The sequence below is a fragment of the Equus caballus genome, chromosome 31 (genome assembly GCF_041296265.1).
Source record: "Equus caballus isolate H_3958 breed thoroughbred chromosome 31, TB-T2T, whole genome shotgun sequence".
NCBI classification, from domain to species: Eukaryota; Metazoa; Chordata; class Mammalia; order Perissodactyla; family Equidae; genus Equus; species Equus caballus.
Window position 1 is genome coordinate 12,461,107 of NC_091714.1, and position 18,834 is coordinate 12,479,940.

Below are 18,834 nucleotides of genomic sequence, written 5' to 3' on the forward strand. Positions count from 1 at the left end.
GACTCAGGTTCACCTCCCGGTCGCGGAACCACACCACCCGTCTGTCAGTTGCCATGCTGTGGTGGCAGCTCACATAGAAAGACTTACAACTAGAATATCCAACCATGTACTGGGGCTTCAGGGAGGAAGAAAAAAAGGAGGAACAGATGTTAGCTCAGGGCAAGTCTTTCCCAGCAAAAGAAAGAAAGAAAGAAAGAAGTTCTAAAAGAAAAAAAAAAATAATCAATGGAAAACAGGAACCAGAAAAAATTTTAAGCTAAAGAGGTCTAGCAATGTAAACCTGGAGAAAGGGAGATTGTTGGCCTGTTACACGATAGATGCCCTTGGGAGGAAATGGAAGATAGTCCACAAAACGTTCTATCCCGAAGTTTTAAAGTTCAAGGACAACTTTAATTTCTGGAGTTTCATAATCCTGTAGAAAATAAAGTCTACCCTAACTAACCAGAGGGAGTCATTTTCATTCACTTATTTAACAAATATTTATTAAATATCACTGTATAGGAGGTTTGTGCTAGGTAAATAATGTTTACATTAGAAAACAAGTAGATACTGCCCTGTGTTCATGGATCCTATATTTCAGCAGGGAAGATAACCAAAAACCAAAAAACAACAAGTAAACAACAACAAAAATAATGTAAGTACAGAGTGGGTGTACCAAAGGAGGAAAAAAGGACTGAGATGGAGAGTCATAGAGAAGGTAGACCCTTCGGTAGAACCAGGACTGACTGATATTTTGCCAACAAAATATGTGTTGATACTTGGCAAGAGAATAGCCACACTTGTAAAAACATTGATATAGGGCACAGCCACACCTGCTATAATAGATGCTCCCAGCTTCTCCAATTCCCCCCACTGGTACCTGAGCCATATTGGCTTCTCCCATAGGACTCTCTAGAAGTCCTCACAGACCAGCAACCAAAGAATTATGATGGCCTCCAAGATCCTGCCCCAGCAGCAAGATCTCTGGTGTCCTTTCTGATTGTTAGACACTGACTATCCCCTCTTGGTAGATCAATTAACAAAGACATAGATATAGAGGAAAGCGAGCAGTTGCTTGCTTTGAGTCCATTCTACCCAAACGGAAGCTTTGCAGGAAATATGTTGATGTTATAGTTATTGAGACTATTTAAAAACAAACAAACGTGTTAGAGGAAGCAATGTAAAAGCAAAACCTTAAAGAAAGGTAGTCAAAGGTCAAATTAGCTTCCTCTCTTGTTAGCATTTGTCAAGAAAAGTTCTGGCTGAGGAGGTAACCTTGATGGTGAGACATAGAAAAAGAGACGGTGTTAGTCAGCCAAAGAGTGGGAGGCAATCCTTCCAGGCAGGGAAAGCAGAATGCGCAAGAAAAGAGAGGAAGTAAGAACTTGGTGTGTTTGGGGAACAAAGAAGACCAGCATGGCTGTAGTTTATTGAGAAGGTGGATCCAAATGCAGTTGGAGATAGGCAGGGGCCAGATTAGGCTTTTTAAGGCCATAGCAAGGAATTAGATTTTATTTTAAATACAATGGGAGGCCCCTGAAGGGTTATATGCAGATAAGTGAAGTAATCCAACTTACATTTTTAAGATCATTTTGCTGCTGAATATGAATGGTTTGTAGAGTAAGAAGACTGAAGGCTGTTGCGGGAATTTATGTGAAAGATGCTGGCCGTGCAACTGGAGGGTAGAAGTCACACATGAGATCTGTTGGCAAGAGGAGGATCTTGGACCAAGCCCTGAGAAATCATATCCTCGAGAGTTTGGGCAGAGGAAGAGAAGTCAGCACGTGAGAAAGAGAAAGACACAAGGTTGTAGTACAAGTTGAGAGAACAGAACACTTCGAAGAGAAGTCAACTGCCAGCCATCGGTGTGAGTCAACAGAGCCCAGAGTTGAGGTGTGTAGATGCTGCAATCAGACTGCCCGAGTTCAAGCTCCTTCTCTCTCAGTAAAGAGTGTGTGAACTTGGACGCTCAACTTCTCTGTGCATCAATTTCCTCAGTAGTAAAAGGGGACAATATGCTGTGCATGCTTAAAAAGTTAATACGGGCAAGGCACCTGGAACTCAGCCTGCCATGTAGTAAGTGTTGATAAATCTACATATTATTTATTGCTCACATGTTAAGTAAGGTGAGACTATGTAAGTGTCCTTTAGATTTGGAAACATGGAGATCCTTGGGAAGCTTGATGACAGTCGTTTTAGAAGCAAGCATGGAGTGGGCTGAAGAGTGGACAGGAAATAGGGAAGTCAGAACAGCAGGTATATCTAACTTTCAGGACAAGTTTGGCTGTGAAGAAGGGCTGGAAATGGGGCAGGAGCTGAAGAGGACTGTTGGCCTAAAGGGTGTATGATTCTTTTCTTACTTATTTAAGATAGGAAACACACGTAGGCTATGTTGATTGTTAGGAGTCACAAATTCTCCCTTCTTCTCATACCATCCAGGCTGGCATCCTCTTCTTCAAAGGCAAGAGTGGGACAGGTAACAGTAGCTTTGCCTTCCTCTTCCTAACGAGCATCCACAGTGATACCTGAGCAGGAACTGCCCAATCTAGATGCCCACTTTGGATGAAGGGAGGGAAGCTGCCAACCTAGACTTTTATTTTTTGGTGAGGAAGATTGGCTCTGAGGTAACACCTGTTGTCAATCTTGCTCTTCTTGCTTGAGAAAGGTTAGCCCTGAGCTAACATCTGTGCCAGTCTTTGCTCTATTTTGTATGTGGGTCACTGCCAAAGCATGGATTGATGAGTGGTGCAGGTCTGCACCTGGGATTCAAACTGGCGAACCTGGGCCACAGAAGCAGAGTGTGCAGAACTTAACCACTACACCACTGGGCCAACCCCCTAACCTAGACTTTTGACCTAGATGTCTGCCTGGTCCTAGTTCCCAAACTGAAAAGACATAACTATCACTGGGAAACAATAAGAATGCTCGTTCTGAGTCATTTAACCCAACAGCTGAAATTCACTAGGGGAATGATGGTTTACACTGGACCATGGAGGACAGTGAGGAGAGTATTAACTTTGACGATTTAGGGGAGGGGAAGTCTAGTAGGGTAGATGGATATGGAAAGTCCAACAGTGGTCTGAAGGCACTGGGCTCCAGGTGGGCCAAAAGGGAAGTGAGAGGATGCCAACAATCTGCTCTGGTCCTGGTCCTGAAGGTTGAGCAAGCCTCCCCATCCTTCTTCCTTTTGTTTTCACCTAAGTTTTCTCAGTTGGAGGAACAGGCAGCCAGTTGCTGTGAATGAATTCCAACTCACTAACTTGTACAAAAGAATACGGATCACAGGCCAGGTGTGTGCACAGGGGCACTGCCTTCCTCCTATGGCCTCTGTCTACACTCTTTGGTCTTTGGGGCTTGAGGTAGAGATGGGCAAGGATAGCGGATCTAGCACAGAAAAAGAAGGACTAGATGTGGCTTTATTTAGTAGTCCACCCAATGTTCTTTTGCTTGGGACGGACAGGGGATTGTCACCAAGATGCCCAGAGAGACCCATTTACTCATTGAATGCAGAGCCTCCCCATTCACAGAGCAGTTTGTTCCCACATTAATTTTTAAATGCATGGAAAAGCCTTAAATGCAAATGTGATCATATTCACAGTTTTATTTATTCTTAACCTTTTTTCCAATTAAATGACGAGGCTTTAACTAATAAACTATTAATACAATAAAGCCCAATTTTTTTCAATGCCTTTAGCACATGCTGACTTTTTCTTCATTCACAAAAAGATTTGCTTTATTGTGTAGAAAAAATGCTACCCACAGCTCTTTGCGCCATCCCGAGTTGAAAGGGTAGCCTAGCCTCATCACCTCATTAGAATACTTGATAATAATTCACAGATCTATGGGGATAATCAGCAGGCCTTCAAAAACTGCCCAGAATAGTAATAAACACTACATTAAAAAAAATAGTGTAACTGTTACATGGTTCCCCTAGGCAATTAGCCTGTGTTGCTTGCCATACGTTGACCTGATTTTATCCCTACAGAATAAGCATTTGGTCTGTCTGCTCAGAATTATCACATATTTCCTTCTTCCTACTAGGTAGGTCACTAGATTCCTTTATGAACAGTGGGCATCTAACAGTCATTAAAAAAGGAAAACTAAATATGTGCAAAATACAGCTCTTGATATTTCTCTAGAGCATTGTCATATTATACGAAATCATAAAATACTATCAGAAAAGGGCATTTTACATGCCATAATAGTCATTTTATAAAGTTCAATTTGGTAATTCCAAGCCACATTTAATTTTCGCTGAAAATTCCCGCATGGCAGGAAGATATTGCTCTTTGTGGTTTTCAAGTCTCTTTCTGGGAACTGTAAAATGACAACCTTTTAGAATTAGCACTTTTTCTATATACAGACACTAAATTACTTACACCAAATAAAGTCATATGTGCATTTTCACTAAAATAAATACTAAAATAATAAGTAATTTTCCTATATAACCATTTGGGGATTTAAGAAAATTAGAATTCTGCATTATAGTTTATTCTGAATCATTTGCAGTTCTTCTCTTCGCTGATAGGTGGGGCTAGTAATTTCTGTATTCATTATAATATTTTAGCATATTAAAATCTCTAGATGAAGCAGATACTTCAAAGCTTCAAAACTGATGAAACTGCATACTTCTCTTTTAAGGGATAAAACTGTTTGCATTAATATGTGAAATACTCTACTAAAAGACCTCCTGCTGATTTCAGAGGCTTTACAGGGAGTTATGCATAATATTCTGAAAATTAGAAGACTGAGAAGCAGATATTTATGATGATAAAAATTGGATCTCAAAAACTATTAAAAACTTGGGAGATTCTCCTAAGATGGAATTTTTTGATTCAGTTCAATAATTATTTAACACATACCAGAGGTAAAAGAGCACAGCAGAGTCAGAAGATGGGAATTTGAAACTCAGGTCTGTGCTTACCAGCACCGTAACAATGCTCACCGAATATCCTTGTAAACCCACATCACAGAATTGAAAGGAGAATTAAGTGGAGTGACACTGTAAACTACCTTGTAAATAATAGGTCATAACCTCACAAATGTTGATTATCAAAGGTGACATGGTATAAGACAATAATTCTCATATTTAGATGTGGGGACAAATTTTCAGGAATCCACAAATTCTCTATGTAAACGTGCTTTTGCTCTTTCCAGTTTTGCTTTGTTTTTATGTTGGTGTTAGTCTTTAAAAAAAGTTCATGTGAGCACATTCTGGATCATGTGAATATCTTATAACTGCCAGGTAACATGTGTATTCATGATAGTATTAGTGCCAAGTAATTCAACTTCAATTGCTTCCAAGCTAATGAAAACAAACACAAGCAGACTTAATATGTAGCTTCTGTGTTCCTCCAAGAGAAGGGCAAGTGCCACAGCAAAAATTCTGAACAAGATTTGGTGGCAGTTTGGATCCGGAAATTTAATCATTAGATGGCACACTATAGCACTGGTAAGCTGAACCTTATTCTTTTGTTTGTTTTGTGAGGAGTATTGGCCCTGAGCTAACATCTCTGCCAGTCTTCCTCTATTTTATGTGAGATGCCGCCACAGCATGGCTTGATAAGTGGTGCTAGGTCTGCGCCCACGATCTGAACCTGCGAACCCTAGGCTGCCGAAGTGGAGTGTGTGAACTTAACCACTACTTCACTGGGCCAGCCCCCATAAGCTGAACTTTAAAAAAAGAACACTCCCTAATCTGCATTAAGAGCAATGATTTAACATCATACATCATTTTTATTAGTTTTGTAGCTTTGCATGTATTTATTGTAATTGCATTTTAAATAGTCATATGAAAACTGTAAACTTAAGTTTATACCCAGATTTATATTCTATATACTTAAATAACTTTATAAAATTAACATGATTAATTAAATAATTAACTTTAAAATAATTTAAGTTAATACTTGAGGGGCCATAGCCCATGAGATCAGAACTCAGAAAAGAAAGAAGTCAGGTTAAAGTCTTCTTTCTGTACTTTGCTGTGTGACCCTGGGCAAGTCAACTGACCTCACCTCCCTCTATTTCTTCACAGTAAAATCAAAATAAGAATCTCATCCACACAGGACCGTTGTGAGGAGTAAATGAAACAATGGATAAAACTGTGAATGAGTGCCTTCCCAGGAGTAATATGTTACAGAAAAGAAGAGCTCTGAATCAAGAGTTTAGGCTTTAACCTTCATTTCTATGCCATCTTGCACAAATTGCCTTAGCTCCATGGGAGTCACTTCCCAATTTTCTAAAGCTAGAAGTTATTTCAAACCATCTCACAGTCCTTCTAATACAGCTGTAACAGAAGGCGGTTGGGTTTTCCACTGGGATTTCAATAGTCGCCTCATTTCTATATCATACCCACAGTTATTTGTTTTTCCATTAGCTTTATTTTAAACTTACTACTCTGAGAAAAAAAAAGATTATGATTCATTTGTGATCAGTGCAGTAATTTGCAAAAAACAGGGTTAGAAAAGTTAAATTCTCCCATCTATCAGAGATTTTAATCTTTCTTTGCTTTGTTGTTTTCTCCGGTAAATGGAAAGACAGAACTCAGATTTGAGTCTTTTCTGTGTTCTTGGATGTAACCATCCTTGGCAAGTCAAATGACCTCTCTACCTTGACCACACTGCTTAAAAAGCAGGCTCTGGACACAGACTTGTGGATTCAAATCCTGATTCTACCAATTATTAGTTGTGCAGCCTCGGGCAAATTGCTAAGCCTTTATCTTTACAACAATTAACCTCTCTAAGCCTTTATCTTTACAACAATTAATGAGATAATAGTTGTAAAGCACTCAGCTGTGAAGCCTGGTACTTTGGAAAAAGCTCAGTGAATGTTAGCTATTATTAGTACTATCATGTTTATTTCCCTTCCCTTTCATCCTTAGCTTTCCAGTTATTGCAAGGACAGGCTGCAATACTTGGAGCATGAAGGGGCAATAACAAAACTTTGGGACTGGTAAACAAGGAGCGGCAACCAATTCTCAATGCACAGGCAGGTTAGTAGACAGAGCAGCCACCATACTTGTCAGGAAACTTACAGTGGATCTGGGTTCCACAATTATCTAGCTTTGTGCATTTCACTGTTTTATCACCTCTCTTCACTTTTTGTTTCCTCCGCTGTAAACTGAAGGTAGTAATACCTATCCTATTTGTTTCACAAGACTGCTAGTGAAAGGTTAATAAACAAATATTCGATATATACGAAAAGTCTAAAGTACTAGAGTAGAGGGGTACCGTCTAACTAATCTGGGTCGCATCCACCTGCTGGATAATTATAGTTGTAATGGCCACCATTGATTGAGGGCTTACTATGGGCCATGCATTGCACTGTGTTCTGAATTTGCACACCAAGTGACCTCTCTCATTCAGGGCTCACAATTTTAAGGCAGACATTATGTCCGTTTAACAGATGAAAACATTAAGGCTGAGAGAAGGTAGAAACCTGCCATCCGGCACCTGCAGTGCTGAGGTTCTCAAAACATCCAACCTTAAGAGAGAGTTTTTGCCAATTGCTGCCAATCAGTTTCCCGCAACTATTCAGAGAGAGGTACTGGGAAAGCCGATCGCCCGGTGCTTTGCCGGGCTCCTCCGATCCTCGGATCCGCCCCTCCCCATCCCTGCTCAGGCCCCGCCTCGCCCCGCCCTACGGGCCGCTCCTGCCGCCCGGAAAAGCCTCGCCCACGCGGCTCCTCCACCGCCCCGTCGTGCGGCTGCAGGGCTCACCCAGCCTGCACCGCGTGAAGCGGTTCGCCGCGCATGCGCTCTGGGTGCGCCCGGATTTCCTGTCCGCGCTCAGCGCTTCCGTCGGGGTCCATCCGACCAATGAGGTGGGCTCAGAGGCGGGCCGTAGTGCCCCAGGCTCCTCCCCCGCCGGGTGCTGCGGCAGCTGCGCGGAGAGGCCCGCGGGAGGCCCGGGCTGCCCCGCGGGCGTCATGGCTGCCGGGGGGTCTCTCAGCACCTTCCGTCTCCCGCCGTTGCCCACGATTCGGGAAATCATTAAGTTGTTCAGACTGCATGCGGTGAAGCAGCTCTCCCAGAATTTTCTCCTGGACTTGAGGCTCACAGGTGGATGGCTTATCAGTGCCCCCAAGGGTCTCCCCCGCGTCCTTGGGGGCGCGGGCCGGGGGTCCTGCGGACGGGTGTCCGAGGTCAGGCTCTGGGTGCAGGGGACCTTTAGTCAGGTCCTTCCACCGCTTTGTGCCAAACTCCGGAGCCCCACCGCCCAGGGGACGCGTGGGTTCGGGGTTTGCTCCCGGAACCCCACCCGGGAAGACGGATTCGAATCTCGCTGCGGTCGCCCTAGGACGTGCATTGCATGTGTTGAGGAGATTGGCTTTTCCTGTAGTTTCAAATGATCAGAATTAAATTAGTGCAGGGATTTTGTCAATAACAGGTCGAAAAAGTATCACTCGTAGGACTTCTTTAAACGGTTTCTTGTTGAGTCTAAGAAACCCTCGAAGGCTCGCACGTGCGTTTAGTAAATATATATGGAGCATTCTAGGTGCTCGTGCTGAGGATGCGCTGTGACAGTGGACGAGGCAGTCTGTCCGCAGGGAGCTTCCATTTAGCAAGTGTACATTCCCACTCCTTATTGTGAATCACTTTTTCTGAGGAAAAATTGATGTACGATAAATCCCCCAGTTTGAAGCACAGAGTTTGAGCGGTTTTGGTAAATGTAGACATTGTTTAACCACCACCCCCGTTTCTCAGTGATACTCTTCTAAAAGATGAGATTGCAAGAATAAGACGTGTTACAGATACTAACACTAATTCGCTGGTGGAGTACTTACCGTCTTTAAGATTTTGATATTCTATTTGGCCCCCCGTCAGAAGTTGAAAAGATCAGTAAGTCACACGCAGAAAGTTCACTTTCAGTTAAATGAAGTACAGTGCACAAAGTACGAATAAAATGGTTTATTTATGCTGCCAGTAGGAGTATGCCTTTGGGAATAACTTAACTCTGCTTCAGTTTTCTCCTCTCTTAGATGGAAGAGGGCCCTCCTACAAGAGCTGGGGTTACCCACCTCTAAAATTCTTTTCTGCCTTTTCTGGCAATCGTTAGCCACAATCTAGGTATTTAAAGCACCATTCTGAAATGGTGAAAATATAGATCTTTGTGTTGAAAAAATTCCTTCTTATACGTTTTCTCATCTGAGCCTTTATTCAGCCTCGGGAGTAAATTCCAGAATCTGGATACTCTTATTCTCCCTTCTGTGGGAACCAAAGTCAGGGAAGATTAAGGTACTTGTCTGAGGTGAGAAGCTCAGGAGAGAGCAGAGCACAGTTGAAACCCAAGCTTGGTGAATTGACAGTGCGTCTTTGATATTACTGTATTTGTGGTGGAAAAGTTTGAGAGCAGAGCCACTGATCTGCCAGCTGCAATAGCTCTCTTAAAAATGAGAATATTAAATTCGCTTCATCCTGCCTGCGCTTACTGTATAATCTCTGTTTCCTCCGGGAGGTATGGTCTGTAGTGGAGGAAGGATTGGCTTTATAATTGACACCTGACCTGAAGTTGCTTCTCAGCCGTTTGCTTTCTAGATAAGTTTGCACACGTAAACCAACAGACAAGGAGACTGAAAGGTTTATTGGCATAGTAGTTCTTAGGTAACGTGTTGCAAAGATTTGTTGTGAAAAAGCATGGAAAGCACTTCTAACAAATAGATGGTCAGTGGTTGCTAATTCTCTTCCTGCCCCCGTTAAAAGAGAAAACTGTTTCTGGTTGGTTGACACACTGTTTTTGCCTTTAAGCCTGCAAAGGTAGGTTATCAACAGAAGCAAAAATGGGACTGCACAGTATCACCAAACACTGCCATGAAGTACTGGTGTTTTTTCAGTGACTGAATTGTCACAATCCCACCAGGCCCAGTTGCTTGGATTTCAGTATCTCACAGTCAGTAAGACCAGCTCATTGTGTATTTTTCCAGAAGTGATTACTTGCAATGAATCCTCAGTAATCTGCTTTTCCCTGATTTCTTAAGGTTTCCTGATTTAAAGAAATTAATTAAAAATTTAATTTTTCGATATCGACTTAAATGTTTGCAAAGCTTGAAAAGCCTCCACTGTTATATTTAACTTTTTCCTAAAAATGACCAAGAATCCGAATTTCTGCAAGTCCTGTGATCCAGGAACTTGTTGCTGTTGCCATTGGCTAGATGTCTATAGGTAAAAATGGAGACTGCCAGCACTTTTTGCTTCTGGATTTTTAACTAACAACATTGAAAATTCTGAATGTGAAGCTAGTCTTGCTTACTCAAATATTTGATGTTCAAGAACTGTAGCGAAGTGCAGCATGCTAATCCAGTCACTTTCCTCTTAGGAACTGATTGGCTTGGCTGAGGAACTGATTAGAAAATAGAATAGTAGCTAAATTTAATGAAATTTGTCACGATGATCCTATTTTGGTTAAGGAACTGGTACGACTCAACTGTGATGTGATAGAACATTGATTGGCCACTATATGTTGGTTTGGGTTGAGAGTTAAATAATTAGATAAATATTGTATATAAAGAATTGATTGAGCAATGGCTGATAAGATTTTGTATAGATTAGTTTTCTTTTTAAATTCTGCACTTTGCAGTTTTCCAAGATAATCGAGATAACTCAAACTTTCTTTTCTCTAGATAAAATTGTAAGGAAAGCTGGCACTCTGACAAATGCTTATGTTTATGAAGTGGGCCCTGGACCAGGGGGAATCACGAGATCCATTCTCAATGCCGGTGTTGCTGAACTTCTGGTGGTTGAAAAGGATAGTCGATTTCTTCCTGGATTACAGGTGAGGTACTTAATGTGTCTTTCTTAGGAGGCAAAAACCCACTTTAAATCTTTAGGCTATGATTCTTAAATCCCAGGGTATTCAAGGATAGGTTCCTCCTCAAACTGTGGATCCCCTGGCTGCATTCCAGAGATTGTGATTCTGTAGTTTGCAGAGGTCTCGAAAGCTGCATTTCTGACAAGCATCTTCACATGGTCTGTTGACCACAATTGAATAAACCTGCTTTATGCGGTAATGCTAAACAAACTAATTTGTTGTGTGTGACCTTTTTAAAAAATCTGATAGCTCTAGTGTCATGGCCCATTCCTTCAAAAATAAGTCATATTCATAAAGAAGACATATGCTTTATTGAGAGAGACTAATTGTTAAGCTTAGGCATTTGTTTAAGAGAATTTAAGTGAAGGACTGAAGTTGTACCACTTACAGATTTAAGGTGAGGTCTGAATGCAGTGATACATGCATCTTTAAAACAGTAGGTACTGTAATTATAGGAGAAATGGTTAAGGAACTGGTGAAGAGAAGCCTTGAGTGAGGGACTTCATAGCTGCCTATCAGCAATTGGCAGTGGAGAGGATAGGCTTACTTTGATCTTCCTGGGGAAAGAATTAAAGCAAATAAGTGGGAATTGAAGGAGGCAGATGTGAATTTAAAATAAGGAGGGACTTATATTTTTAATATGTTGGCAAACAGTAGAAAAGATCCTATCAAGGATCTTGTAAAGGGAATTCTTCATAGGGGGCACTTACTGACTTAAGGGCCTTTGTTTGATTCCTCTGTCATTCTAAAACTTTAAAAGAGCCCTTAGCCTTTGGTTCAGATGAGTAGCAATATATTAAGTGAGTCCAGTAGATTAGTAAAATTATCTGCATTATTACTTTCATACAAGGGGAGAAATTGGTTTGAAATTCGTACGTTCTAGGGGGCTGGCCCAGTGGCATAGTGGTTAAGTTGGCGCGCTCTCCTTCAGTGGCCCAGGGTTCATAGGTTTGGACCCTGGGTGTGGACCATGCTGTGGGTGCATTCCACATAAATATAGAGGAAGATTGGCACAGATGTTAGCTCGGGGCCAATCTTCCTCACAAAATAAATAAATAAATAAATAAATTAATTAATTAATTAAATTAGTACATTGTAATACTTGTGTATATAATAATGGAAAAATGTTTAATTTTTGTCAGAACAGTTTGAGAAAATTTGTTTGAAAATCTAGGGCTGTATGTGCATGCATCTGATTTTTTTTTAGAAAGCTAGGGTTTTTTCCCTCATTATTTTGCTATATCCAATTTTTATGCTTTAAAAATTATATAATATTTAATTTTATCTAATTTTGCCAGTCTTTATTGACAGAATTGGTTTCAGATGTATAACTTTATTTTAAGATTATTATATGGTACATATTCTCTGATCAAATGTGAAATTTAATAGTGATTTTTGCTTTGAAACGCTTTATCTCAATTGGAGGTGGAAGTGGGCATGTTATTATTTCTGGTGAAGTCATGAGATGACAAAAAGAAACTGAATAACACTGTGTAATTCCTTCAGGTTTATTCATCTCGCCCTTTCTGAACGCAGGGAATACTCCTCTGAGTTTTACCCTTGAAGAGACTTCTTAACCCTCAGTGTCACCATCTGTTACGTGTAATTCTTTCTCATTAGGCAAGGAGGTGAATCAGATTTCTGTTGATCCCCATCTTAATCGACATATTCTCCTCTCTGATCTCAATTAAAGATCTTTTTTTCTTTGAGGAAGATTAGCTCTGAGCTAACATGTGCTGCCAATCCTCCAGTTTTTGCTGAGGAAGACTGGCCCTGAGCTAACATCCGTGCCCATCTTCTTCTACTTTATATGTGGGCCGCCTACCACAGCATGGCTTGCCAAGTGGTGCCATGTCCTCACACGGGATCCAAACTGGTGAACCCCAGGCCGCTGAAGCCAAATGTGTGCACTTCACTGCTGTACCACCGGGCCAGCACTCAATTAAAGATCTTTGAAGACAGGTTATTTAAAAGACGACTGCATCCTCCTCTCCTCAACAGCACTCCCTGAGTCCCTGCGCTCCTAACGCCCTGCTGTGTTTTATTGATCTCGTTAGCCTTATCATCATCTGACACTATCGATATGTTCCTCTTACGTGTTTGTTGCTGATCTCGCTCTTCTGGAATGTGAGTGCCATGAGGGTAGAGATTTTTGTCTGTTTTGTCCACTGGTGTATCTCTGCCGTATATAAGAGTGCCCGGTACATAGCAGGTGTTCAGGAATGTCTCACATGGGAAATAAAAAGGTTGTCTATGTATCTTAATTAGCTGACTGAATGTGTCATTTAATAGTGAAAGTAATTGTGTAGCATTGATTATCAAAAAGTTTTGTGCTCTCTTTTCTAAATGTGAAGGTTAATTTCAAGGTAAATTACCCTGCAGGAAATGTATATTTGACTTACCTGTTTCTGTAGAAGAAGCAAAATTAATTCTTAATGTCTTATATGCAGGAAAGGAATTTGCCTTAAAAAGAAATGTTGGGTACTGAAATATCAAATAGACTTCATTTTCCTGTAAAGAATGTTTCAATATGTAAAACCACTTTCTTTTAGAGGTACTAAATTAATCATAAAACTGAATCAAGGCTGAAGGAGAGTGATCTATTTTGAAGATTCCATTTTAGTGATTTCTAAGCTAATAGAATTACTTTTTAAAGAAATTGTAATAAATTATAAAATGTCTTCTAGCTGAAAGTGTGTTATTTGTAGTTTAATTCAATTCTTATAACATTATCAAGAGGCATTTTAGGGGAAAAAATACAGTGATAACATATAGCTTTCGCTATCAGCATGTTGTAAAGTAAGAACACATCTAATATGTGAAAGCATCACAGTATAGTTTTGTGGCACAGAACGCAGACTTCAGCCTGGGTTTAACTTCAGCCTTTTCCATTTAGGTTGTGTCATGTTGGGCAGGTAACTCACTGTCTCTGTGCCTCGGTTCGCTCATGGGATTGTTATGAGGATTAAGCGAATGCTTCATACTTAGTAAGCACTCAATACAATTTTCAATATCAGTAATAGATTAAATTATCAACCCCATGCCTTGGGCATCTCTCGTAGTTAAGGACTGATCAGGAGACTGCTAATCTGGAAAGAGGTACAGGAGAAAAGTAATGTTAGTCTTTTGGAGCACTAGAAAATGCCTGGTGCTGGGGGAACCCCGGGGCTTTCTCCAGCTCATCAAACTGGCATGGGACATCTAGGGCTTCTTTTAATGTTGTGGCATTCTCTCAGGATTTTTTTTTGTTTATTATTTTTTGGTTGTTTATTGTTACATTTTTTAGCTGGTCAATTCTGTATGCCTTGGAGGGAGTGAGATTTCTTGACACCTCAGGGAGCTTGAAGTCTTGATAAGTTCTTCCCCTATTTCTGAATTGGTGATAACTCTATAAGTAATGGGTTCTCCTTCAGATAAGCGGTCCGAATTCTTCTTCATTTTTTTTGTTTGTTTTAAAGATTTCATATATTAATAACAATAACTAATATTTGTGGTGATTTTACTGCACTAACTACTTTGTTTTACAGCTTTATTGAGGTATAATTAATGTTCAATAAACTGTACATATTAAAAGCATAGAAATGACTGAGTTTTGACAAATGCGTAATCACGTGAAAGTCTCACCGCAATCAAGAAAGTGAACATCCATCGCCTTCGAGATCCCTCGTGTTCCTTTATAATTCAAGCTTCCCTCCTCCTCTTCCCTATCCTGACAACCACTGATCTGCTTTCTGTCACTGTAGATTGTTATCCGTTTTTTAGAATTTTATATAAATGGAATCATACAGTATATACTTTTTTTGCCTCATGTCTCTCACTAAGCATAATTAGTTTGAAATTCATCCATGTTGAGGTGTTTATTGATAGTTTGCTCCTGTTTATTGCTGACTAGTATTCCATTGTATAGATAGACCAAATTTGTAAATCCTTTCACCAGTTGGTGGACTTTGGTTGTTTCTGCTTTTTGGCCATTACACATAAAGTTATTATGAGCATTGACATGCATATCTTCGTTGAATATATACTTTTGTTTCTCTTCAGGGAAGAACTAGATGTGGAATGTCTAGGTCCGATGGTAGATATATGTTAAGTTTTTGTGAAACTACCAAACTGTTTACAAGGCAGCTGTACCGTGTAACATTCCCGCCAGTTGTGCTTGAGAGTTCCAGTTGCTGCACATGCTTGCTCACACTCGGTATGGTCAGTCTTTTTCATTTTAACCATCCTAGTGAGTATTCAGTGGTAGCCTATTGTGGTTTTTATTTGCATTTCCCTAATGAATAATGATATTGGATGTATTTTCATGTGCTTTTTTGCTACCCATCTATCTTCTTTGGGGAATTGTTTGTGCAGATATTTTGAGCATTTTTTAAATGGGTTGTTTGTCTTATTATTGAATCATAAGAGAGCTTTATATAGTTTAGATACAGGTGCTTTGTCAGATACGTGTTTTGCAGTGCTTTCTCCTCAGATGTGTCTTACCTTTTTATTTTCTTAGACAATTAACAGTGTCTTTTGAAGAGCAAATACTTAGTTTTTATGAAGTGCAATTTATCATTTTTTCCTTTTAAATTTGACCTGTTTTGTGTCTTATTTTAAAAATAATTGTCAAAACTAAAACTAAGAATTTCTCCTATGTTTTCTTCTAGATGTTTTATAGTTTTAGCTTTTATGTGTAAGTCTGTGATAGACATTTTGAGTTAACTTTTGTATATAGTATGAGGTAAGGGTAGAGGTTCATTTTTTTTTTTACCATTTATTGAAAATATTATCTTTTCCTTATTGAATTGCCTTGGAACTGTTTTCCAGAATCACTTGATCTTATATGTGTTGGTCTCTTTCTGGACATGCGGTTCTGTTCCGTTGATATACAGGTCTGTCTGTTCACCAATACCAACCATCTAGCTTTATAGCGAGATTTGAGAGCAGGTAGTGAAGTCTTCGACCTTGTTCTTCTTTTTCAAAATTGTTTTGGCTATTTAGGTCTTTTGCATTTCCGTATAGTTTTAAAATCAGATTGTCAGTTTCCTTTATTTTAAAAAAGCCTGATGGGATTGTTTTTTTTTTTTCAAAGATTTTATTTTTTTCCTTTTTCTCCCCAAAGCCCCCCGGTACATAGTTGTATGTTCTTCGTTGTGGGTCCTTCTAGTTGTGGCATGTGGGACACTGCCTCAGCATGGTTTGATGAGCAGTGCCATGTCTGTGCCCAGGATTCGAACCAACGAAACACTGGGCCGCCTGCAGCGGAGCGTGCAAACTTAACCACTCGGCCACGGGGCCAGCCACCTGATGGGATTTTGATTGGGATTGGATTAAAAGAAAAGATCACTTTGGGGAGAACTGGCATCTTAGTGACATAGTAGTCTGATGTATAAACATGGTGTATCTCCCCATTCATTTAGGTGTTCTCTGATTTCTCTCAGCAGGGTTTTATAGTTCTAAATGTACAAGTCTTGCACATTGTTTATCAAATTTACCCCTGTTTCGTATTTTTTGATGCTATTGTACATGGTACTGGTTTTTAATTTCCATTTCCAGTTGTTTATTTCTACTATATAGAAATACCATTTATTTTTGGGTGTTGACTTTGTATCCTACAACCTAAATGCTCACTTATTAGAGGATATTTTGTAGGATTTTCTGCATATACTAGCATTTCACCTGCAAATAAAGGCAGTTTTACCTTCTCCATTCCAACCTGTTTGCCTCTATGTCTTCTTGTCTTATTGCACTGACTAGGACTTCCAGTACAATTTAAATAGAAGTGGTAGGAATAGACGTCTTTGTTTGTCCCTGATCTTAGGAACAGAGCATTCAGGCTTTCACCATTGAGTATCATGTTGTTGTAGGGTTTCCTAGATCTCCTTTTTCAGGTTGAGGAAGGTCCCTGCTGTTCCAAGTTTGCTGAGAGGTGTTGTTTTTCTTTTTTTAATAATGAATACATGGGGCCAGGCTGGTAGCATAGTGGTTGAGTTCGCGTATTCTGCTTCAGTGACCTGGGGTTCACAGGTTCAGATCCTGGGTGCAGACCTAGCACTGCTCATCAAGCGATGCTATGGCAGCATCCCACGTAAAATAGAGGAAGATTGGCATAGATGTTAGCTCAGTGACAGTATTCCTCAAGCGAAAAAAAAGAGGAAGATTGGCAACAGATGTTACCTCAGGGTCAATCCTTCTCACACCCACAAAAAATAATAAAAAGAAATAATGGATTTTGGATTTGCAAAAGTATTTTTCTGAGTTTATTGAGATAACCATACAGCTTTTCTCTTTTAGTTTGTTAATATGATGAATTATATTGATTTTTCTAATGGTAAACCAACCATCTGTAGAATCTGTAGTGGTATTATCTCCCTCATTCCTGATATTGGTAATTTGCATGTCTCTCTTTTTTTTCCCCTGATCAGTCTGGCTACATACAGATTGGTCAACTTTATTGATCTTCTCAAAACAAAGAACAGCTTTTGATTTCATTGATTTTTCTCTGCTGTTTTCTCTTTCATTGATTTCTGCTCTGAAGTCTTTGTCATATTTTTCCTTCTGCTTGCTTTAGGTTTAATTTGTTCTTCTTTCTATAGTTTTCCAAGGTGGAAGCTGAGGTCATTTTTTTAAGGCCTTTCTTACTTTCTTACATGTTTAGTGCTATAAATGTCCCTCACAGTACAGCTTTAGCGGAATCCCACAAATTTTGCTATGTTGTGTTTTCCTTTTCATTCCATTCAGAATACTTTCTAATTTCCTTTTTTTAAAAGTTTTTTGAGATTAGATTTAAAGAAAGACTCCCAAAAAAGTTCAAAATTTCCACATAAACCTTCAGCTTCAGTTTTCCTTTTAATTTCCTATTTGACTTGTGGCTTATCTAGAAGTGTATCATTTAGTTTGAAAACTTGGGTTTTTTCCATACACTCTGTTATTAATCTTTAGTTTAATTCCATTGTTATCAGAGAACATACTTTGCATGACTTAAATCATTTTTAATTTTCAGACTTGTTTTATGGCATAGAATATGATCTATCTTGGTAAATATTCCTTATGCACTTGAAAAGAATATGCATTCTGCTGAAAAGACTATATATTCTTCTGTAAGCATGTGTTCTGGTGAAAAGAATATGCATTCTGCTACTGTAGGGTGGAGCATAAATTTCAATTAGGTCAAGTTGGTGTTATTCGAGTCTTCTATATCCTTAGTGATTTTTTGTCTACTTGTTCTGTCATTTATTGAGAGAAGGGTATCAACCTCTCTTACTGTTATTGCAGATTTGTCTGTCCCTCCTTGCAGTTCTGTCTGTTTTAGTTTCATCTATTTTGAAGCACTGTTATTAGGTTCATAAACATTTAGGATTGTAATGTCTTTGTGATGATTGGCTCCTTTATCATTAGGAAATGATCCTCATGATCCCTGATGATATTCTTTCCTCTGAAATCTACTTCGTCTGATATTAACGTAGCCATTCCAGCTTTCTTCAGATTTGCATGAGACTGGCATATTTTTTCTATTCTTTTAATCTATTTGTGTCTTTATATTTAAAGTGAGTTTCTTGTAGGCAGCATATAGTTGTCTTGCTTTTTTCCCACCAATCTAACCATCTCTGCCTTATGTATTAGTTTTGTATTGTTGCTGTAACAGATTACACAAACTCATTAGCTTAAAGTGACACAGATTTATTCTCTTACAGTTCTGGGCGTCAGAGGCTAAGGTCAAGGTCAGTTGGGCTGCATTCCTTCTGAAGGCTTCAGGAAGAGTTGTTTCCTTGCCTTTTCAGCTTCTGGAGGCCATCTGTATTCAACAGCCCGTGGACCTCTTGCTTCCACATCTCCTACCTGTTGACTCCAATCCTCCTGTCTCTCTCTTAGAAGGACCCTTGTGATTACTTTGGGTCCAGCTGGATAATCCAGGAAAATCTCCCCGTCTGAGGATCTTTAATTCAGTCAGATCTGCAAAGTCCCTTTTACTGTGTAGGTAACATAGTCACAGGTTCCAGGGATCAGGATGTAGACATGTTTGTGCGACCGGGCAGTATTCAGCCAACTGCGGTTTATTTTCTGTAA

General features: G+C 39.7%; 1 protein-coding gene across 1 annotated transcript in view; it reads left to right on the forward strand.

Moving 5' to 3' along the window:
- The first annotated feature begins 7,825 nt into the window (after positions 1-7,825).
- TFB1M (transcription factor B1, mitochondrial) overlaps positions 7,826-18,834 on the forward strand; it is a 68,451-nt gene continuing 57,442 nt past the window's right edge. Inside the window, exons 1-2 of the mRNA XM_001493402.6 lie at positions 7,826-8,039; positions 10,598-10,749. Of these exons, the coding sequence (XP_001493452.2) occupies positions 7,907-8,039; positions 10,598-10,749 (285 nt within the window). The 5' untranslated portion in view covers positions 7,826-7,906. The remainder of the gene's footprint in view (positions 8,040-10,597; positions 10,750-18,834) is intronic.